The 24,706-nt window shown below is 42.9% G+C and overlaps 1 protein-coding gene across 2 annotated transcripts in view; it reads right to left on the reverse strand.

Annotated features, from left to right (window-relative positions):
* Window positions 1–2,460: 2,460 nt before the first annotated feature.
* Window positions 2,461–24,706, reverse strand: part of otud7a (OTU deubiquitinase 7A) — a 78,045-nt gene continuing 55,799 nt past the window's right edge. For both annotated transcript variants that reach the window (XM_036149636.1, XM_021320976.2), the window contains exons 8-13: window positions 22,651–22,763; window positions 20,568–20,695; window positions 20,328–20,477; window positions 9,346–9,460; window positions 8,146–8,230; window positions 2,461–5,815 (exon numbers count right to left, since the gene is read on the reverse strand). In XM_036149636.1, coding sequence (XP_036005529.1) covers window positions 4,250–5,815; window positions 8,146–8,230; window positions 9,346–9,460; window positions 20,328–20,477; window positions 20,568–20,695; window positions 22,651–22,763 — 2,157 coding nt within the window. In that variant the 3' untranslated portion in view covers window positions 2,461–4,249. The remainder of the gene's footprint in view (window positions 5,816–8,145; window positions 8,231–9,345; window positions 9,461–20,327; window positions 20,478–20,567; window positions 20,696–22,650; window positions 22,764–24,706) is intronic.

Genomic DNA, 24,706 nt, shown 5'->3' on the forward strand with positions numbered 1-24,706 from the left:
GCCTAAAAACTAAATAAATGGGAAGTCAGTGGGTCTTTCAGCAGGACAATGAACCTAAACAGGCCAAATCTACAGATAAAATGTTAAACCTTCTGGAATGGCCATCAAACACATGTGGGCTGGGAGGAAGAGATAATATTAGATTTAATAATTGCAATTTTACTGTATAAAGATTGCAGAATAAATAACCACACTTCTTTTTCTGAAAGCTGTAAAATTACCGAACTTGCCTTTTGCAGATTACTCAGGTGTTTTTTTTAAGCCAAATGCACCACACAACTACATAATTATGACCATCTATGGTCACGAATGTATACACTGCACGTTTTTATTCTCCCATGGTCACAGCAGTTTTTCTTTATCAGTATAAACATTCTGTTTTGTGTGTTTTAATTCTCCGTACTGGGCATACATCGATTGTAAATGATTTGCAGATTTAAATCGTCACTCCCCTTTTGTCAAGAAGAGCCACAGAATGAAACATGTCTCTCTGAGCAGTTTCTTGCATTAAAAGATTAAATGAAGCTGTAATTAACTTCAGTCCCGCACTGCTGTGATGATAAATAAATCTCTCAGAATACCCTGTTAGTCAGTCTGTGGGGTGTTTAAAGCCTTTTTCCTCCCAAAATGCTAAGCAGCAGAAAAAGACTCAGATTTATTCAGTCATCATAGACAAGAGAGGACGCCTCCCACCAAACTGGTCAGACTCTTTCAGTTTTTCAGCGTGATGTTGATCCTTCTGGCAACAAAGTGTTTCTGGAGGAAGACGGCACAGTTACAGCTCTGAGCCTGGGATGCTGTCCTACTTGGCAGCTCACTGAAGATCTTCATCTCATTAACCCAAAAGCAATTTTGGCAAGAACCCCCCCCCCCCCTTCCCCCCAGCCCCATTTTGCAAAGTCTGTTTTGTTTTATTTGCAATATGTTTGTGGATTTGATTCAGAATTTGCTAAACAATAACTGAAGTGACTTCATTCACATGTTTGCTGCACTAGTGTTGATGAAAATGATGCTTTCATGGCAAAAATTACCATGGCAACCGTTCCTACTGCTGCCATCTTTGCTCTGGTGAGAAACTGAACTGTAACATCTTGTGGATAACACATTTATGGAGTTCCTCTGGTTAATAATTTGCTAAAGTCCGTTTAAATAAAATATTTATGCCCTACACACATATCTGTCTGTGTAACTCAATATAATTTTAGATTAGATTATCCCGTGTTTTTTTTTTTTAACTACTCTGCCGTAGACTTTTTTTAATCAGTTTGAATAATTGCACTTTTCTTCTCATAACTCAGAAAACATCTCTAAAGCTAAAAGGAGCCCTGAGTGTTTAAAAGAGTTTACAGTTTGAGTAAATTGATTTTCAGAAGAGCAGTAGCTTTCTCTAATGTGAGGCATGCCTACCAGAGTTACGTGGCGCCTTGTTAAAACTGTTGATTTTTCCACATTTTGTTGGAGCCCGAAACCTCAGTTTAAGTTTTAAACTTACAGTTCAGGCAAGGGGGAGCATTAATCACAGCCTACGGTGAGTGTTGAGGAGCTGCAGACATCCACAGCTCAGGTGGGAGAATTTTTAAAGTTTATTTAAAGTTTGCCACAAGCTAAGTAGAGGATGCAGCGCTGGTCAAGAGAGAACAAAACTGACATTTCTGGCCTAAATGAAAAAAGCACGTGTGGTGGAAAACAAACATTGTGCATGAATCAGAATACAGCATCCATAAGGTGAAACATGGCGGTAGGAGCATCATGATGTTTGGAAGAAAACCTGTTGAAAGGGTGCAAACTGCTTATTGGGAAGGAGGTTGACAACCCAAAGCAAATTTATGTGTCTGAATGGCCTATTCTTTGTCGAGACTTAAATGTTTTTGTGAATATTTTGAAATTGATATTTACTGATGCTTTCTACCCAGTCCAACTGAAATTTGCATAATTTTCCATAGAAAAATAGGTAAAAACATTTAGTGCAAAATGTGTTTAAAAGCCATAAAAAAGTGGATTTTGCATATGTTCCCTTTAATGTGTTAAATAGTTCTATAGGGATATGTTGTCATATGTGAGCATGTTTTACTCCTCTAAAACATGTGTATTTATATTCTTCTAATCTGAGGTGCAAAGATGGCAGAGACATGTCCTGTAACATTTGCATATACCCTTGTCTAGAAAGGATTAACTCACTCTGTTTAATTTAGATCACCCTGTGTGGGTTTATGACATAGAAGCTTACTAAAAGGTGTGTGTGGTTGTAACACGACAAAATGTGTAAAAATCTAAGAGGTGTGACTGCTTATGGAAGACACCGCATAAATGTGAGCGTCATATGGCGGTCTACCCCTTTGATTTTGGTTAACTTCAGGTGCGGATAAAGCTGGACCAGATTGAATAATAATAATATCGTAATACCCGTCAAACAACTTCCAACCCATTTTTTTAAACCAAATAATACACAGACACGGCAGGTTTGTAACAATAAACTATTTTTTTTTCTTCTTCATATTTACATTTGTACCTAATGTGCAAATTAATAATTTAAAGTAGTGTAAAACTCTCAAAGGAATACAAAATCATATCTTACAGTCCTAACACGGTGGGAGTCCATGAACTGGTCACAGAGAAACAGAGGGGAGCAACACTGCAGTGTGTACAGGAGAGAGAGACAGAAGCAAACCCAGAGAGCAGTGGACATCCTTGGCCAGGACACAGTTTGTTAAGGACAGCATGGCACATTATCCAAGCATCACCAGGACAAACAGCAACACAAACACTGCGTCTTTACAGTAGTCATGTCAAATGAGCAGAAAGCACTTTAGAAGCCCCGGGGTTTTCTTTACCTCTTAAAAATCCCACTGATTGGTTAAAGCACTGAAGATCACAAAGGCTTGAGGTGCTCGTAGCAGCAGGTGCTTCTTATCAAACGGCCTCTGGATATGGAAGAACGACCTCACACTGACCCGGTGACTTGTGTTTTTTTTTTTTTTCTTTTTTTTTTTTTCCTGCAGGTCACCAAGTACCGTAGTGCTGTTAGCATGATTGCACGTCGTGTTGTGTGGGCGTAGGAAGGGTGGGGGTGGGGTGAGGAGGGGGCTAGAGACACGTAATAACACTTTGGACAAAAAAAAAAACAAAACAAAAAAACAACAAAACAAAAAAAACATCAGCCTGCTGTCACGACTCAGAGTTCGTCTCATCTAAACACGTTTACGGAGCAGACCGGCTGACAGGCAACTGAGAGAAACACACCACGATCACTGCATATTTGGGTAGCAGTTGTAAAGTGTTTGGCACAGAATATGTTGAAAATTTGGATTGTAATTAGTTGTTTTTCTTTTGTTGTTGTTGTTGTTGTTGTTGTTTTTGTTAAGAAGCCAGCTTGGCAGTGCTTGTGGATTTTAGAATACGTGCAAAAATGTGAAACAAGATATTACACAATATTTCGAGTCCAATTCTGACACGGTAAACCCCTTTTGACACGGCAAAAAAAAAAAAAAAAACGAAAAAAAAAAAACAACAACAAAGAAAACAGAAAAACAAAGGTACACAAAACAAATGAGAGTTCAACATTTCATTCTAATCCAACATTACGGTCTAAAACTCTTACACGTTTTAACGTCTGTATCTCAAATTCGTTTACAAAAAGCACACTGTGACGTTCTTTTATGAGTCACAAGACACAGTTAACCTACAGTATCCATATTATTGGTGCATAGACAAAACCGGGAGAGAGTGTAGCAAAGAATCACCAATTTATTGCTTTAAAGTCTAATATTAACCCCCCATTAAACTTCTCTTGATTGCAAAACAACTACAAATATCCCGCGGAGAACCAGCCAGAGGTATTGCATTCAACTGATTAAAAGAGCTAAAATGTCCCTTCCTGATGAGATGCAAATCCTTTTTGCACTTCGAAAAAATAAAGAGCTTTCCTGCACATACATTTACATCAAAGAGAGATAAACTTTTACTCTAAAACAAGTAAAAGACTAAATTTGATGGGACAGAAGTAAAAAGAACAAAAAAAAAGAAGAAGAAAAAAATTAACTCAAATCTGGCCAAAGCTGCTCACTGTTTCAAGTTCTGCTTCCCTCAGCGTGAGGTAACAAAGGACCAGGGACAGGAACGCACCAGCATTACCCAATAAAACCAGAAAACGTTCCGATCGTGATTTTTTTTAAATGCAGAGTGCGGATGGTGCTGTCTCCTCGGGTCTCCCGTGCCCCCGCCCGCGTTAATGCTGAATCAGCAGTGATGGCTATACAGGCCTCTGGACCTTGCCCTCCCTCTCCCTGCGCTTCAGCTCCTCCCTGTAGCAGTAGGAGCAGTAGTTGTCTGTCTCCGGCCTCCCGTAGAAGGAGCAGTTCTCCCTCTTGCAGCGGCGCTGCTGAAAGCAGTACAAGGGACTCCCGGAGCTCCGCCCTTTGGTTTTGTCTGGGCCGAGCCAGATGTGAGGCATGCTGTCCTCGTCGGCGTACTCCAGGCAGTCCTGAATGTCTCCCGCGTTGAATCCGTTGGTGTACGTGTGGGACTTGTGTTCGCCGGGCATGTTGTAGGACAGCGTCTCCATGGTGTTGACTGTACGGACCCCCGACAGGCGCGCCGGGCTGTAGCTCTGGGAGGAGAGCGTGCGGTTCTGCTGGGGATACGTGGCGCACGTCTTCAGGCTGCCCACCACTGGCTTGTAGGGCTCGTCTTGGAAGATGGAAGATTGCATGTTGACATCTTGTAAATGGATCACACTGTGCCTTTGGATGGGTGGCGTATGGCTGTAGTGGGCGGACACAGGGATGGGTCCGGGCCTCTTAGCACCGATGCTGGGAGAGGAGTAAGGCGCAGGGGCTGGCACCGGGGCTGGGTGGGAGACGTGATGCAGGCTCGGAGGAGGAGTGAGAGGAGGGACTTGGACGGAGGAGAGGTTGGCTGCAGGAATGGGACTGTTTCTGCCCTGCATCTTGAGACTGAGCAGGGGCTGCGGGTTGTTGTAGGTGTGGTGGGGCAGGACGGGGGAGCAGCTCTCCAGAGGAGAGCTGTCGGACCTCTCGCTCTGGAAGACGCTCTCGTTCTCCGGCTTCTTTACCGACACCTCGGTGTTGGCGGGAGGCTTCTTGTCCGCCTCCTTCCTCTTCTGCTCCTGCTCCTGGCTGAAGCGCTCCTGGGCATTGGTGAGATAATAGCTGATCATCTCCTCGTGGAACTGGTGTCTATGGCTGGTCAGCAGCAGTCCTGCAAATATGAACTTGCGCTCACCCTGCATGGCCGCCCGCAGGATGTTGAGGCTGAGCTTAACATCTGTGCTGTATTTCCAGTTTTCCAAGGACTTGTCCCCTGAGCCTCGCCCCGTGCTGTCCTGTCTCTCGGTCGGGGAGGAACTGGATGGTCTGTCTCCCTCTGTAGGGGAGGGACTTGTGGCTTTCTCGGAGGAAGTGGAGCTGGTCGAATTGCCTGAATCTTCCTTGCTCCCTTTGGTTGTCTTTGACTCCTTCTTCTTTGCCTTCTCCCCTCCATTTTCCCCGTTGCGACCTGAGCCAGAGTTTGACTTGTTCATCTTGCCGTGCACAAGTCCTCCCAAACCTCCCATGTTCTTCTTCAGCTTGATGCCAAGTGTCTTGCTAAAGCTTCCTAATCTGTTGGCCACAGAATCCGTTCGACCCTTCTCCTTGTCCTTGCGCTGCTTGTCTTTGTCCTTTTCCTTGCCGGGCTTCCCAGTGTTTATGTTGGAGTTGCTGCCGACGGACTCGCGGTCAGAGTCCATGGACTCAGCGAGAGACTGGACATCCTCACCTGCAGAGGCTGTGGGAGACTCTGGCTGAGCCAGGGGAGCCTGCAAAAAAGACAAAAAAAATGTTTTTTAATTTTCAAGGGACAGGGTCTTCCTAAAGACTTTCTCGTACATCTGTCTTAAAATTTGTAATGTATTATTCTGTTAAAAACACAAACTTTAATGTAATTTAACTCTATGTGATACACACATAAACGTAAGGCACAGTTTTAAAGCGTAAAGAAGAGGATAAGAGGTAGTTGTACTTTTCTAATCACTCTACCATGTTTTTCCCAAGTATTGCCTCGTATTTAGCTTCATCCAATCTTCTCATCAACACTTAGCAGCTTGCTATCCCTGTGGAAGGAAAGTATCCCCTGAACATGATGCCGTCACCTCCATTGCTCACAAGGGGAATACTATGTTCAGGTGGATGTGCGGTGGTAATTTCCTGCCACACACAATGCGTTTTGCATGTAGCCATTAAGTTAAGTTTTGGTTTCCATCTGACAAGAGCAACTTCCTCCACGTGTTGTAAGCTGGATGTTTTATAACTTTCTTTAAACAGGGGCCCTCTTTGCGCTACTCTTTCACAAAATCCTGATGAATAACAGTTCCATTAATTTATTATTACACCTGAGCACTGTTCCCTCAAAGCTACGCACATGTTATTGTTGTACCATTTTGCAGTACTAGTGAGACGGTGTTCCACGGTCCACTCTGTGTGCGCCAGGTGCTGATCGGGGCGCACCACTGATTGACGGGTGGGGCAGACGCCTTTCAAGTTGGGCAGGCTGCGATGTGCGTCTTTGTTACTCCTGCTTCATGTCAGATGTTTGTATGGCGGTGTTTTTGGGATCTGCCTATCTGAGATCATAAGTGCAGCAGTTTAGTTGGCTTTTGAGCGCTACGTCTGCTGTTTGTTTCTGGAGCCCTGATGCTCCGCTGGCGTTATCAGCTGCAGTTGGAGTCTTTTAGTACATGACTTCTGCTGGTTTCTCACCAGCCTTCTTGTTCTACCTCTGTTTGTTAAAAGCACCTCTGTTTAAACGTTTCTTATTTTATGCGCGCATGCCTGAGGACAATAGCAATACATATCGATGGCTTGTACTTGGATAGTGCTTTAACTAGTCTGACAACCCCAAAGCGCTTTACGCTGGTCAGTCATTTACGCACACATTCCCACCCTGACGGTGGAGAGCTACATTGTAGCCACAGCTGCCCTGGAGCAGACTGACAGAGGCGAGGCTGCACAGCACCACATGCTTGTACAAAACCTTATCGCGCAAAATGTAAATAATTTAATGGCAATAAAATTTGAACTCTGAAAGATGTACATGTCTCTCAGTTCTTCCTTAGCAGAACCCTTACTATGACATAAAACATATCCTTTAGTTCATAAAAAAAAAATCCAGGATTTTTGTCATCAGTTGTATCTAAACTAAGTAATCTAAAATAAATTATTGCTGTAATTTGATTATTTTAGTAAGCCATGTAACTTGCTATAATCTCAGGTTTTGGACAGGCGTAATACTGGTGCGGCCTCAGTGTGCACGAGTGATGTTGCTCACTGAAGTCCAGTGAATTCTCAGGCACATGAAAAATTAGCGGGAACATTGCACCTGAGCTGTGAATCTTGGCAGCTCCTTCAGAGTTCACCTCTTAGCAGCTTGCCTGACAATTAAGGTTGGCCGCCACTTATTGGGGGATTTGCAGTGGAGTCATACACTTTCTATGATGGACCGAACAGACGTGAGATGTTCAAAGCTTGGGGTATTGTTTGACAAGCTAACCGTGTTTTAAACGTCTCTACGACCTTATCACGGACCTGTCTGCTCTGTTCCTTGGTCATTATGATGCAAACATCAGAGGCCTTCACTGGATTCATGCTGACTTTACACATAGATGGACTCTAGCCCATCTGTGTGTAAAGTCAACTAGTTTGGTGACTTCTGAAGGTATTTATTTGCACTGGATTGTAGATAGAGACTGAAGAAAAATGCATGCCACGTTATTAAAGCCTGAATAATTTTTTTTCACTTCATATTTATTCATTCATTAATGAAGGACATTCACATAAAATCATAATAAAAACATCTATATATTTGCAAGGCAAAGCAATGTAATGAATGTAATGTAAGCAAGAAGTCCAAAGCAAGAAGTCCAAAAACATTTTCCAAAAACTGTTGGGAAATAAGCAAGTTTTGCCGTTTTTTAAGAGTTACAAATGTGAGAGATTATCGCACCCTGACACTAAGTAAAACCGACTGATGGGACCCGAGGGGTTTCAGAAACATCTGGAACAAGGAAGTCTCCCCAGAGCTAAATTAACCATGACAAACACGACACACATGTGAGAGATGTGGAGAGAGAGAGAGCAAGAAAAACCTTACCCTTGTTTCAGAGGGGATTCGGATCCATGTTACATTCATGTAGTTGTGCAGCAGGTTGAGTTTGGCCTCCAGAGACAAGATCAGACTGGAAGAATATAAATATACACATTTTAAAAGAAGCAAACATGATCCCATATGATGAACATATGCCTATATAAGCATTTAACATATTCAAAGGGGACACATCATACAAAATCCACTTCTATTTAGCCCCTAAATACATTTTATTGTGTACTTGGAGTCTTTCGGAGTGCAGAAAATTTTTATTTAGGCTGTCGGGGTGCTGTGTAGATATTTTTATATTCTGTTTGGGTCATATTTTTCAATCTGTTCCCTTCTCTGTTATTTTTTTTTGAGCAATTTTGTCACAGTATTTGCTGCAGAGCTGCCAAACAAGTTCATGAAGTCCGGCTAACTGATTTTTCGGATCTGTGATTTTTTTTTTTTGTCTATTTTATTAAATTTTTTTGTCCAAGCTCAAGAATGCTGAAGCTACAAGTGGAATGCGTGAAAATGTTCAGTTGTTGTGTGTAATTAACCCACACAATTCTTTACACCGTCCCCCAGCACTGAACAAAAATGGCCGAATCGGGTGGAGTGAAAAGTGGAGGGAGGCGGGATGTGAAGTGCTTCCTTTTCATTTAAAGAGACAGCAGCAAAACCAGTTGCTCTCAGAACCAAATCAGGGGTGAAAGAGAAGCGATGGGGCAACAATAACAACCAAGGCGTTGCAGATCCACAGATACAGCACAACTGAATGATTTCAATGTTAAAAGGAAAGCATTATATGCGTTATACGTTATAAATATGTGGCACTGTCTGAATAGCATGTGCAGTGCACTGAAGAACATCCATGGAGATGTTAAGAGGCAGATCTGTCCTGTGTGCCATTGTTTTATTGCAGTTGGATGATCATTTTAAAGAATGTGAAATCTAACCCCTTAAACTTTTCTAAACTCGGTGAAGTCACTGCAGCTTTTCTGAGGCCTCTTCTGGAAAAATGTGATGTCCGCCTCAAATCTTTTGCTCTCACTGATCTCTATTTGAAGTGACCATAAGCCCATAATCACAGTTAAATCCTTGCACTACCCGTGGACAGAGTCTGATGGGTGGAGTTGCAAAACCTTTGGGCCTGCATTCACAGTCAGAACGTCTCTGCGCTTTGCTGATCAAGATCACCTGGTGGTGTTTAGGACTTACTTGGCTAGCTTGGTGTTATCGTTGTCGTCCCTTCCCCACTCCCAGTCCACGCCAGGATCCACGGCAAAATGGAGCGCCAGCAGCTTGTGCTCAGAGTCGGTCAGAGGGATAACAGCTGAAAGGGGGGGGGGAAATTAAAGCTGCATTAGTTTAATCTACACAGGCAAGACCGCATGACGCTGTTTCTCACATGCAAATGTGGCACCAAAGCAACTGGACAATTTCAACATTGTATTGTAAAGAACAAAGAAATATTCTCCATTTTCAGGCTCATGTTTCAGAGTTTTGTAAAATGCACAATGAATAAGCATATGTATATAAGTGAATATTCAGTATGGCAAGCTGGAGATAAAAGTATTTTTCCTCAGTCTGTTTTTTTTTTCAAGATAGATAAATAAAACACATTGATCAAATTATACCTAAATAAAAAAAATACCACATAAATCAAATTGCACATTTTGTCAGACTTTTACAGCCAGCACAGAAACCATACTGTGATATTGGTGATTTTTATGGAAAAATATACAAAGAAAGACCAGCTGAGAACCAAGAACACAGGCACAACCAAACACTAACAAAAATGAAAAACAAGCGGAATATAAAAAGCAGTTTTATGAAACCAAAACAATTAGTTGAGAAACAACAGCAAAAAAGTACAACAAACAATGATAATATGTATATGACACATATATATATATATATATATATATATATATATATATATATATATATATATATATATATATATATATATATATATATATATATATATGAAATATTTGGTTATTGTGCTAAATTTGGTAACCTGGCTCTCGCCAGATGGATTTCATTCAGCAGAGCTCCACGCATCCACCTGGTATTGCTCCATTGGAGATGTATTTCATAAAGGAGGGGCCTTATTAAAAACTCCTTGCATATGATTGGATAAACCACTTGTCCGTCATCTTTACTGCAGTGCTACTTCAACCACTCACATCGAAACCGACCCTTGACGCTGACAAGAGCGATGCAGGGAAAGCCAACACAGAACAGTCGCCATCATGGATATAGCGCGATGTCGGTAAATGACTGATGTCTGAGTTCTTTTAAAGAATCAGCCGTATTTTTCGGACCACAAGGCGCATTAAATAGTCTTCCCATATCACACTGCTCGTCCGCGGACACACATACTACCCGAGCGGGAGAGATATCCGTCTCTTTTGGAAGGACGGTTTTTAAGCACATTATCGTGGACTTTTGATCACAGCCAAATTATTTTTATGTAGGTTAAAGCCAGGCTATAAGTGCTAAGCAGTTCTTTCCTCCTCTTCCGCTTTCAAACACACACACAGTGGCAAAACAGTTCAAAATTAACTCATACCACCCAAAACATCCAGCCAAGATTTTAACTTTTGATATCTGTTTTGCGCGTATATCCCCTACTAACTTAGTAAACCCTTTACAGTGACTTTTCAGCTGCGACGAACATGATCCAGTCAGCGGGAAATGACAGACTGTCTGGCCGAGTAACAACACAGCCGCAGCGGCCGTAACACTCCTGTCTTCCTGGCCAGGCTCAAACTGACTGTAACAGATGAAGTTAGGTGGTGTACTTTAAAACAACTTTTTGTGATAAATTAAGGTTACAAAATTGATACGTTTGTAAAACTCCCCATCTCCTTACTCCACCCCAGAAGTGGACAATTTTTCTTGCTGTGCGCAACCCCGCCCCCTCAACAAGCCCCGAGAACGCAGAGAAGTACTGGGTCTTTGGGGGACCAAAGCCCGGGAAATTAAAGCGCGGGTTAATGAAATTAGTCAGGTAAATCTGTATGGAAAAGCTGCCCATGATTTGCAAAGCCCCAGGCTTTTGAGTACCAATGGATGAGGGACTATTGTCGCTGCTTGCTTCCTCGCTGTGAGCCGCCATTGTTGTCTGAAAACAAACAGTAGCTTCTCTGGTACATCACATCTACAAAAATCCCGCCTGGCGATCCTAATTGGCTTGTCCATTCTATGTGGTATTGAAATCTCTCCCAATGGCAGCAATTCCAGATGGATGTGTGGAGATGTGTAGAGGTCGGCGGAACGACATCCATCCGGCAAGAGTCAGGTTAAAATTTGGTGGTTTGCTGAAATTTTGGGGTTCTGTTTAGTGCCTGTCTCTAAAGAATTGTTGTTTCCTGTTCACTTTTTAATGTGCAGTATTTATTTTAATTAGGTCCTCATAAAGGTTTTTTTTTGTTTTAATGTTTTAATGATATCTTCATTCGACATCGTAACAAACAAGCGGCAAAAAGGTTTTCAGCATCAATCAGTGGACAAGGAACATAAATCAGGCACAAACACCGGGCTTCCTCTCGTGGGAACTGTGCATGTACACAGAGCAGGAGTTTACAGTATGTGCTTTTTTTCCTCTGAACGTGTGGGTGTCTTTTAAAACAACCGTGCAAGATGAACTAGTTGGCCCACATGACAGCTCTCGTCAGGCTACCTAGAGTGGGGGGGGGTGTTGTCTGCATGACTGTAAAGAGAGACAGGCTGTTCGGGCTGAGGACATTCCAGCCTTCCCTGTCAGACCCAGATGGAAGACACAGTCTCCTCCTGGCCTCATCGGTTCTTCCACTGCCAGCAGGCTGCTGTGCTCTGCAGGCTTCATGGAAACCGAGAGGACCAGAACCAACTATCTGTACGCCGTCCAAATGCACAATTCTAGCCAATATCTGCGTGAGACAGTGCTTTGAAAAAAATAAAAGGGATACCCTTTGGACTTTTTCACGTTTTGTCACATTACGACCACGGACTTCATTGGGATTTTATTGGGATTTTATGTGATAGACCAACACACAACAGAACATAATTGTGAAGTCAAATCTAGAAGTTGCCAATGCATTTGTACCCCCGGAGTCAGTACTACTTAGAAGCACATTGAAGTGCAATTACAGCTGCACATCTATGGTATATCACCCTCAGCTTTTAGCTTTGCATATCTAGAGATAATTTTACTTTCCATTCTTGGGTGTGATTCCAGCTTGCCCTGTCACATTGATGTGCCCCAAGGCACTTAAGCCTAAGTTGCGTACTGATCTGTGAATCTATGTGTGAATGTTTGTGTTAATGGGTGCGATCTGGTGAACGTGGCTATAGTGTAAAGCGCTTTGAGTGGTCAGTATGATTAGACAGGGTCCATATGAATTCAGTCAGTATCAGACATTCTATTCCATTGTAGTTATGGATTGTTGACCTACTGGAAGATGAAATTCCTTCTGGGATGTCCCTTCATTTAGCTCCATCCTTCTTTATTCACATCAACGGAGAACAGCTTCCCTGTCCCTGCTTAAACAAAGCATCCCCATAGCACGATTCCATCATGACGGCTTTACCGTGGGAATGGTGTGTTCAGGATGACGTGCGTTCTTGTTTCTCCCTGATACATATTCTTCTACATGTAACCCACAAATTTCAGTTTTGGTCTAATCTGTCCAGAGCATTTTTGTCAGGATTTCCTCTGGCCTTCTTTCAACAACGGATTCCTTCTCACCTGTCTTAAAGAAAAGCAGGGATTCTTCTGCCTGAGCTGGGGATTTCTGCAGCTCCTCCAGAGTTACCATAGACCTCTTGGCTGCTTCTCGAAATAATTCTCTCCTTACGCAGCCTGTTCATTTAACTGGGCGGCCATGTGTTGGAGTGCTTGCATAAATTAGATGACGGATTGCACAGAGCTCTGTAAGGTATTTAAAGCTTGAGATACTGTTTTCTAACCTCACCATGCTTTAAACTTTTCCACAGTTTTCTCCCTGACCTGTCTGCTGCGTTCCCTGCTCTCTATGATGCTGTTTGTTGTCTAACTTGTTCTCTAGACCGCTCTGTGCGTGTCAACACTTTTGGTGAAACATAAAAGCTTTGTTGCAGTTCTACTGCTCTTCTACATCACAACGGCGGACGTTTTACCTGAAAACGGTAAGCCATAAGAACGAGTTCCCAGAACACAATAAAAAAACTGAATCTGCGTGTATAGAGAAGCCCTGGCACATGCATAGTATGACTTTGTAGTGGTCCTTTTTAAAGCAGGGTTTTTACGCATGTGCACGTCTTTGCGTTTCACAGCACGTACTTACGAGTGGTGTGGCAGGGAAATTGCAAAGTTTTTCACATTTCTACTACTGTCCTGTGCACAAAGATTGAAATTAAAACGTTGACATGAAGATGTGTTAGCATAAACGGGAAAAAAAAAAACAATCCCGATTTCAACGGACTGTTGTCATGTGCACAGGGCCTAACAAACCTCTGAGGCCTTCACAGAACATGGATGGATTCTGTTTACTAATAACCTCCAAAGCAAAATGGTTGGGCAGCTATCAGAGTAAAAATACACGCCACACTTTTCTGATTTAACCTTTTCAAAACCATGTATCCTTTTCCTTCCATTTCAAAACCATGCAATACATTGTTACCATGCAATACATTGTTTAAGTCTTTGAGATTTATATTTGTGATAAAATGTGTAAAGATTCAAGAAGCTGAACCTAAAGCTCCCTTGAAAGATTCAGTCAGGTTAAACCCTTAACAAGAGCAACAATAGGCGAGCGAATGACTAATGAGGTTTGTCTAGAAATCTGCCCTGATGTGTCAAATCTGCTGTTACCGTAGCACGCGATGCTCTTTACAGTGACTCCCGAAAACAATGCATGACTAACAGTAATAGGATGCTGGCGTGCCAGCGTTGTTGACAAAGAGGGGAAAAAAAGGGATCCCTTTAAGAAGGGTCTTTCCAAGAACAGTCTTGCCCAGAAAGTTTAGTCTCGATGAAAATTAAAAACAGACAAACACCCACAAAGCCCAGGAGAAGGCAGCGAACTAGCTCCCCCTTAATTCCCCACTCGGGTCATGCAGCAGCCAAACTGAGGTCTGTGAGGTGGTGTCCCCCGCTCCCACGATGCAGCTGTCCTCCCTTTGTCGTTGTTCCAGAGTGCAGAGTGCTGCGCGTGTGTATGTGTGTGTGTGTGTACGCCCAGCTTGAACCCGGTCCAGATTCAGACATTCAGCTCTGCCAACTCAACTTCGGGGGACTACAGTGTGCTGTAATGTATTTTCTGTCCCCTGTCGGCAGCCGGGTGTTTGTTGTCTTCCAATGACCCATTCCCACAGTTTGTGTGTGGATGACATCATAGCTTTCTCTGGCATACAAGCGTAGCAGTCAGCGTCATAGCTGCTGCCTCACTGTGCTTGGTTTGCAAACTTGATTCAGGACCGACAGAGACAAGGGGCAGGATGAGCAAACATGGGTGTAACCTTTGAGGAAATAACTGCTGGAGATTAACTTCTCTCGGCTTACGTTCGGCACACTGTACCGGAGATAAGCTTACTCTTTTCTGGGTTGTTAAGCGAGAATCTAAAAGACACCACGCATTGCGTCATGAGAGCAGACTAAGATCTCCTCCTTTATTTGACTCTGCTTTGGAAGACAATGGCACCTCTTTTGCATGATGTGACTTGCAACATTCAGTCAGTGTTTTGGCTACAGTGAGATTCAGGAACAGTCTGTACAAGCGGGAAAACGAACGCATCCAAATTCCTGCGTTAGTGCTCTGCACAGCTGCAGATTTCCAGCCTCTAAATCACCAGAGCAAACACCAGTGCATGTAAACAAGCCTGAGACGTCTGCCCCGATTCCAGCTGCCGAATCAAGGAAGCTGCATCCAAACACACAAATATTGATGCATTTTATTCTTGTTTTTATGTGACAGACTAGCAATAAGACTTATATAATTGGAAATGTTTTACAAATAATGGTTTGGAGAAATATATTCCTCCCTCTTTTCTCTGATAGTCAAAAAAAGACCCGGTGGAATTGAATGCTTTCGAAACTCACCTAAAAAGTAACAAGAACAGGTTCTCTCATCAAATGGCCGAAATTTTACTTTTTGAGCTACACACTTCACACTGCAAAAAGGGAACTGAAAGTAAGTAAAATTTTCTTAAAATTAGTGCATTTTTCCTTGATTTGAGCAGCTAAATAAGAGTATTTGCCAATGGACTGAGAATTTCTACCCCTAAAATAAGATAATTATACATCCTGCACTTGAAATAAGATGAATTGTTGTTATTTTAAGTGCAAAAATATTACTTTTAGTTCCCTTTTTGCAGCAGGGGTTCACCTCTCAGTAGAACAGCAACCCTAAACCTACAGCCAGAGCTACAATAAGATAGTTTAGATCAAAGCAAACTACGAACGGCCCAGTTAAAGTCCAGACCTAGATCCAGTTGCGAACTTTTGGCAAGACTCAAAATTGATGCTTAAAGAGGTTCTCCATTATATTTTCTAACCAAAATGTCACTTTTTGCACATTTTCCATTTTGGTCTCTACTATTTCTAGAAACATTCCAAGCACTAAAATAAAGCCATCCAGTCGTTTGTTTGTTTTTTTGCCAATAACTAAATGTTTTTGTTGTCTAAAGAACTGCCTTTTCAAAAACCTCCTGATTATCTTGTCACAATCGGCGAATGTTGTTGCCTCACCTAGCAAACCAAGTGGAGCTTCTCCCGCTTTATTTTTAGGACAGGAGCACCTCAGCTGGTCTTACTGCTATACGGTTGCTGCATAGGACAAGTGTTTTGTTGGTGGCTGCAATAAACAAAGTGTCAATGCATATTCTCCCAATTAAGGAGGACAAAGCGTGCCTTTATTTAATTTTTGATGCCAATATCCCAGTGTGCAGCCAGCTACAGCTTCTGTGCAGAAAATAAAAACTGCACATTTCAAAAAAGCTCAAAATAGGCAAAACTAAGGAGGGGAAAACTGAAGAAATGTAATGAACAGTTTTGGTATAGCCCATTGACCTATCCTAAATGTTTAAAGGAAGCATAATGGGTCACCATTAAAGAACAAAAACTAATTTATAATTATTCCACTTTACAATTACGCACAACTTTGTGTTAGTGTACCACATAATTCCCCCCCCCCCCCCAAAAAAAAATACAGTGAAGTTTGTGATTTTAACATCACTAAATGTAAAAAGTTCATGCAGCGTGAAAACATTCGCCGAACACTGTGTTATTTCAATAAAGCGCCCTGTGTTGGTGTCCCTGCAGAGACTCAAAGGATGAGTAAAACAGTGTACTCATTGATAGCTCGAGCTCTGGCCCCCTCTGACCAGAAGTTAACAGTTACACCATGCTCTCATGTAGGCGGTCCCCTGGCCATTTTTATTCAATCAGGTGGGTGTAGGAAGTTTATCGATGAGACGCCAAAGAAAACTTGCGAGTGTTTTCAATTTGGGAGGAGAGCTTGAAATAGCTCAAAGGTTTTCCAGAGGGTCCACTCCCCCCGACACGCTGCCGGACCGCGTGAGCACAAACAAGCCGATACAAGGCATTCAGCAGCATCTATTGAGGCTCTACTTATTAATACAGGACAGGTGAGCGTTGGTGGGTGGGCCAAGAAGCCCACATCCACGTACACCGAGCTAGAAAACCACTTCACCTTTTCACCGGGGTTACAGACATAGAAACTCAAATAAATAGAAATGTTAAAGGGAAAAACCCTGGCCTTAGTCAGCCCTCCTTATGCTTTTTTCATTTTTAATGCCTTCAGATGCCTTGCACATGGCCCATAAAAAGAGTAGGGTTGAAAGATGTCAGACTGCTGGCCTTTCAGAAGTATTCACAACCCTTGAACTTTGTTTTAACATTTCGTCACGCTACAAACAAAAATGTAATTGTATTTTATCAGGATTTTGTCCGACAGATAGACAGAAAGTAGTACTAAAGTAGAAGGGTCATGATGCATGGTTTTCTAAGCTTTGTCTTTCCAGCTTTACCACTTTGTTTACTGCAGTTACACATGTAGGTGTTTTAGGGCGTATCTCCCCCAGCTTTGCTCTTTCTTCATAGTAAAACAGTTCAAGCTCAATCAGACTGGATGTGTGGACGGTGTGTTCAGTGATGTTTAGTGTACAGTTACAATTAAGCACATTTTGCATTAGTATTTATGGAGCTCGTATCTTTCAAGAGGTCGTGTAAGATGTTTGTGGCTCGAGATTAAATTAATCTAGTGGGAGAGAAGGCGAGAAACGGCTCTTTGGATTATAAAGGTTGCTGACCGCTGGTTTAGGTGGACGATCATATCTTGGTAGGTGTGCTGTTCCCATTTTATAGATAAAAGAATTAAACAGGACTTCGAGAAACATTCAGAGCTCAGTATATTGTTTTAAAACCTAACCATGCTGAAAACTTACACTAAATAATTCTCAGCAACCGCCCAACTTTGTGTTTGTCTGACACGGGGATTCGTTAATTAAAGCGCATTGAAGTTTGTTGGCTACTACATGACAAATATAGACAACCTTATGCACGTTTTTTTTGTACTTCCATTTGGCTCTCTACTGCTTATAGAAACAGTCCAACCACTAAAAAAAAAACATCCAGCCTTGTTTCGGCAATAAGAAAATATTCTGTTAGTGTCTACAAATGAGCCGTTTCAAAAACCTTGTGATTACTGTGTCACAACTGGTGGGCACTGTTGCCTTACCCAGCAACCCCAGCCGTACCCATCCCCTCATCCAGCAACCCAAGCGGAGCTCCTCCCTCTTCATTTTTAGAAGAGGAGCATGTTTGGTCAGCTGGTTTTATCTTTGTATTCGCTGCACAATGGCTGCTCATTCTCCCAGTCACAGAGAACAGAGCTAGGTGGCTTTATTTCATATTTTGATTGCAATGCCCCAGCCACATTGCCAAAGAAAACTGTGGTTTGTAAAAATCAATTCACAAAGCACTGTTTTGAAAACATCCAACAGCAGACGGCAGGATTTAACAAAAGTCTTCTACTCCAGGACGGTTGGAGGGAGGTGTCAGAGGGAGGTGTCAGAACTTATGGTTTGTCTTGTGTGTGTTTTGCATCACTGTTTGGCATGAACATGATTCGTCATTTAGCACAAGCTAACGCTAACAATAGGCTACCGATAGCCAAGGGTGACCCCGGGAGACGTCCCTGATTTCTGGGGAAAGTCCCAGTTTCAGACAACCTGTCCATGGTAAACGCTGTTTACCGGACATTTCCCCGATTTTAGTGTTTGGAAATGTTGTAGGGTATTATTACAGTAGCCGAGTAAACAGCCTGAGTTAGCTCGCTGCACAACCACAGCTGTTATAGTAGCGGGTTGTGCTGTCGAGGATGGCCGAGTAATGGCCGCCTTTAAAAAACAAGAAATAAAAGAGCGGAGTGTGATCTTGTCGCCACCGATGAGGAACTGTCCTCTGACATTATGGTATGTGTCAATTAATCAACTATGTTTGGATTGGGCTGAAGCTTGCTGGTTGTGCAGGACGCCCCACTTCTGCATCTGGGGTCTGACTCAGGATCAAAGATGTACGGCTGCACCACCGGGCATCTGCTGGCAGCCGGTTTCCCGTTAGTTAGGGAAACACAGCCAGCTACAGCTTATCTGCATAAAATAAAAACGTCTCATTCTGAAAGGAGCTCAAAACCGGAGAGGTGAAATCTCATTATCTGTGAATGATTTTGTGAAAAGAAAATGTAATGAACATGTTTTGCATAGACCATAGACCTATCCTAAACGAAAGCATAATAGGTCACCTTTAAGGGTATGAATACTTTTGCACAGCAGAATGGGGTTCCGAGACTGTTTCTTCCTGAAGAATGAATAAGAACTCTGACACCTGAGCACACACCAGGCCAGCAGCCCTCCGAGATCCTCTTTGCTGAGTCGGGAGAAACTAAGAGCAACCCTCCACAGGAAATGTCGACACAGTGGCCTGACTGTTCGGGCCTCAGCAGGCCAGGACCGTACTGCTGTGCAGTGATTTGCTGAGGACGGACGCTGAGGGATCTTCCTGTCTGTCTGGCATTAGCTCACACTGGAGATTTATGGCTTGCTTCTTTTGATGCAGAAGTTACAGGAAAATGCAGAGCACCGCTTTTTTCATCTCATAAATATACTACACACCTTGCATTTGGAAGAGACTTTCAATTAAAGCGGTGCATATTTGCATCGCTGGTGCAGAACATGCGTTGCCACACGACACGCAAATGCACCTTGTCGAGAGTTCAAATGTTTTCATAACTTCCTGAAGAGAGTGCAGACTTTCTGATCTTATCACACAGGGACACAGTGTACCAGGATGAGTACAATCACGCAGGGGTGTTGTGATTAAGCTGCGGCGGGTTATCTGGACGTATGCACCATCTGGTGGACAAGAAGAGAACCTCATCTTTTGGATTTAAAACACCCACTAAACTGCTGATTAGTCTAGGGTGGTGGGGTTAGCGGGAGGTTCTCCTGTGGCTTTTGTAGGAGTGACTTTAAGTCGCAGTCTGAGGAGGAAGAATGAGTATGTTTGCATGAACGTGTCTGCGTTTAAGTGCAACGCAGACACGTGACGAGCCAGTAACAGGAAAGAGTGGCTGCTGGGAACAATTGTCAGGGTGATCCACTCGGGTTGTCACTTACAGGAGTTCTCTGACCTCGGTGGGAAGCGGTGCATCCGCATTGAGTGGGAGCGCTGGCATCTGAACGGGTGAAAACCAGAGTCTCTCACATGTGAGGGGGGAAAGAAAATAAAAATCTGCACTTGTCACGCCACAGCTTAACCCAATCAACACGCTCCGCAGAGCTCCGCGTCACAACCCCTCGCGGACCGTGGGTAACACACAATCAGGACCACCTACTGTGACGAACTCAACTCGCAGCAGGAACTTCATATAAAAATGTGCAGCAGTTTTGCAAGGTTGAATAATTTTGTCTGCTCTCAGACGCAGCAGCTGGCCAGTTTCCTCAGCGCTGACTGCTCCCCTGCTTGATGCTGCCAACTGGCCTCTTTTAATAATGGACCTTGAGTAATTAGGCTGTCTTCTCATACTTAATTCACCTCAGGCAGGAAAAACAGGACGTCTTACTGTTGCCCTCCACCCCTGCCGGCATTTAAAGCAAATGCAGTCATGCTACGAGAATCTTTGTTGTCGAGAAAGAAGATGTGCGCTTACCCTGCTCTCGCTGCTGGTCTCTCTGCTCCATGGACACCAGCGCCGAGAAGTGAGCCTGATCGTAGGCCAGGACCAGAGGGGAGCAGTGACAGCGGCTCGGAGGCACTTCCAGGGGCAGATAGAGCCCTCCAAATGGGATGGGAGCAAAAGCTGCATAGGAAGGTCGGGACAGGGCAGGGTCACTCCTTCGCTTTAGCTCCTGAACCACAGAAGCTCGAATCAATAAACAGTTTCCCCCACCTTCTCCTCCGGAGTCTCTCAGCATCGTGTCGGCCACCACTACGATTGGCCTGCGTAACACGTGGGCCAGCACGAACACATGGAACTCCTCCAAACTCTCGTAGACCGGATCCTCTGAGTTATCCACACTGAGGACAGAAAAATTTATTTATACTTTATTCATCTCACAATGGATAAATTCACCTCTGCATTTATCCCATCCCCTTGAGGAGCAGTGGGCTGCCACTGTGGGGCGCCAGGGGAGCAATCAAGGGTTAAGGGTCTTGCTCAGGGACCCAGAGTGCCAGCAGTTGGGATCGAACCGGGTACTTGTATCCTTCTCAGAGTGCAAGTACACTGCTCTAACCACTTGGCTACCACTCCCCCAGTGGTGGCCTAGTGGTTACGTAAAACAGTACCTTACGTAAAACAGTAAGGTATAATTATCTACTAAAGTCAGAATAGATCCTGAGAAGTTATTCATTTTCCAGAGTTCCTACAATTTTTTTACATTGAAACTCCATAATCCCAATTTCCCAATGTTCACAATCCTTTATAGGCCCAGTTTTAAAGAACAAAATATCTAACTTTGAATGTATGACTGATACTTATACACTAGTGAGGATGGATGGATGGATGGATGGATGGATGGATGGATGGATGGATGGGAGGCACATGGAATAAGGTCTGCAATGCATATATTTTTCCGAGCTTATTCAGACCTTGTTTCCAGACCTGACCAGAAAGCATACGAACCTTGATGTTCCCTTTGGGCGGTGCTCAAACAGGTCAATGATATCCATATTTTCATAGACATGTTAATTAAACAAAAGAGCTGAAGATGGAGGGAAAAAACGGGGATGCTGACGGAGAGAGGGATAAAACGCGCAGGCAGCAATCTTGAGCCTGCAACCACCAGGGAAACAGAAGATGCGCAACAATTAAGCTGTCAGCCGCGCGGCCAAATTTGTTCTAATAAAGAGCCTCTTAATATGTGAATCCCACTCAGCTCATTCAGAGGCTCATCTCACACTACGACCATCAAACATCCCTAACCTTATTACCCTGTTACAGTCAAACTTAATGAGAGGTTCAAATCTTCACAATAAAAGAGTAAACGGCTCCCCTGAAAGGAGTATTTTCAGCTATGGCGGGTTTTGTACTTAAGTCAACTTAAACAATCATGCAGTCTGATAATTAGTTTTTATGGCAGCATTAAAGTCTAAAGCAGCTAATGCCATCCTCTACATTAAGAGCATTTCTCTGATTTTATCATATTTTCCCTAAACACAGCATATTTGTGTATGCGCTTAAATGGCGTCTCAATCTCGGCTGCAACTTTCTGCTGCGCACGCTTCTTCTCTTGTTCCACCGGAACAGCAGCCTACATCGAAGAGCTTTTAGTATGTGCCAACATATGTGTGTTGAGTTCAGTGAATATGGAAACACAGTCAAACCACAAGGTTTCTCTGCGTGGGAGGAGGAAACCAGAGCGAGTTTCCAATCCGCCTCTGTAGCATGAGAAAAAGCCACTCTTACGTTTATTTGTGCAACCTGCTGCAGCTAAAAGTAACTCAAACCTCACAGAAGGGGAGGGGGGATTGGCCTCTTTGTGCAGAAAAGAACACTTGTCATGGCAGCCAGTAGGTGGCACTGTTTCCCATTTTAATTTTGCAGAGGGAGAACTGTCTGAGTGAAACTTTCCAGAAGGGGGTCGCCAACCTATTAGAAAACAAGCTACTTCAAGCGTCATACAAAGGGCCACCGGTGCTGACCTAATGTCGTTATTCAATTTATCTAAATGCGGGTGGGATTAAAACAGAAGAGCAACAGGATAAAAGAAAAGTTTAGATACAGCTCACTGGTGGGATGTGCTTTTTTTAGAACAAGCTTGTGGGCACCACATGTGGTCCTTGGGGGCTACCTGGTGTAGGGCAGGTACCGTGCTGGCGGTACCTGCCCTACACCAGGTAGACCCCAGGTTACATCTCATGTAACCTGGTAACCTAGGTTACATGTATGGCTTTAAAATAAAATGGTCGAAGTGATGTAGCATGTTGAGCTTTATTTGCATTCATATGTTCGTGTGAGCTGGTTGACTTACCCTCCACTGGTGTTCCCGTTTTTGCTGAGATGAGTGCGAGGCTCACTGGAGGCCAATTTCAGCAGCTCGTTCCACTCTCTTTCCCACTCTTCTTCTGTGTAAACCAGCCCCGACTGCACAAAAACACAACACTAAAATTTTAAACTATGATAAGCAATGAAGGCAATGAAATTGTTCGTTTTGCAATTTTTATGAAGCAGCCAGGAAATGCAGTGCTATTTATAAATGTTTACACTGTGCCCCCTAGAATCTGTATTTTCTTATAATCTTTTAAGGAGCTACTGTTCAAAGGTTCTCCAGATTTTCTGAACTTTAGCAAACAAGTAAGGAATAATAACACATTGATATAAAAAATTAACAAGTAGTGGCTTAGTAATGAGGAGGAAAAGCTTAATTTTCATCAATGAATTCATTGTCGAGGGTACACTCTGGACCAATTGCCAGTCCATCACAGGGCAGCATAAAATCTCAGGAAAATACCCACACACACACACTTAGGGACAATTTAAAGAGACCAATTACCCTAACAGTCATGTTTTTGGACTGTGGGAGGAAGCCGTAGTACCCAAAGAGAACCCACATCTGCACAGGGAGAACATGCAAAACCCATGCAGAAAGACCAGAGGACAGGATTCAAACCCAGGAACTTTTTCTACAAGGCAACAGTGCTACGGACTGCGCAGCCAACTTTAGGCCTTGTACACCGTACACATGTAGCCGTGTGTACAGCGCCTTAAGCGGTGTTTTTAGAAATCTCCACTTTGGCAGGAGTGTTCAGAATCATTAGTTTTTAGGGATGTAAAATGCTGTTTACGTGTGGATGAAAGGCATGATCACATAAAAATTTATCCGTTTTCCAAGATATCCGGCTACGTGTGGATTATGCCTGAATTTCAGCAAATCTAAAAAGAGAATCTCTCAAGACCACCTTAAAAGATTTAAAACAAAGTCTAGCCACCTTGACTAAAGTATAGTGTCTGCAGGTGTTTGTTAGTTTAACAAGCAATGAGCGGATTTTCATTATTTTGGATAGAAATAAAAATAATAATTTTGTGAAGGACTAAAGGTATCTTTAGATGGAATATGGCATGACGTCACACACCATCTCTCTGTTTACAAAGCCGGGTACGTGCATGTGAACAGCTGCCACTCAGGGCTTAGCTCCTCCCGCTGCGTTCACCTGAAGGCAGTCAGGACCCCTTATTACCACAAAAAGCATCGGTCTTTGGCAAAGAAGTCGTCAGATAATGAAAGAAACAAAACGAAGATCAACATTGGCCTCACGTTTCCAAGGTGGATAGCGTTTTGAGAGCAGAAGCAGCTGCAATTTGACTTAAAGCAAGATTTTCTCCTCCTGGACAGGTGAGGAACAGCATGAAGTCAAATATTTGTTTTTGTTGGTGTTACAGTCGTGTTAGACTTGTGTTGCTATGTTGATTCGATTCAGTGTAATCCTACAATTGTGGCATGTGGGTTAATTGTTGGAGTTCGACCAGCAATGGACCAGGCGTTACTGCTATGTGAGGCGAGTAGCTGGTAGCGCAGCTAACACAGTTGACATTGCTGCTGCCCGCCATGATCCTCGCACACATTCAGGGCATTCTCTTTTTGACAAAAAATGTAAGATCAAAGCAGTTAACGGGTCTGGTGCTTAGTTTCTGGCAGTAGAGAGAGGCGTGTTTTGACACACATCTTGTTTTGGTCTACAGACAGTGCTCAACGGTGCTCCTAGTGGTAAAATCTTCTGGCATCATAATTTAAGGACTCTTATTTAACTCGGCAAATAATTTTGAGCAAGCCAGATATAAATTTATTAATTAAAGCTCATATTTTCAGCATCAGTACATGACTATAACTATAACTACATTTTAGCATGTGATTTAAAATATTTTATATCTTTAAAATATTTTTGTTTTTATCTCTAACAAAAAAATGTTAGTTAGAGATAACAATATTTCAACTATAGTAAAAAAAATTGCAACTGAAGGAAAAATGTCAAAAAAATGTTAAATGTTCCTTCTTAAGGAATAACAATAACATCACTTTTGCTTCATAT

The sequence above is a fragment of the Fundulus heteroclitus genome, chromosome 2 (assembly GCF_011125445.2).
Source record: "Fundulus heteroclitus isolate FHET01 chromosome 2, MU-UCD_Fhet_4.1, whole genome shotgun sequence".
In the NCBI taxonomy this organism is placed as follows: Eukaryota; Metazoa; Chordata; class Actinopteri; order Cyprinodontiformes; family Fundulidae; genus Fundulus; species Fundulus heteroclitus.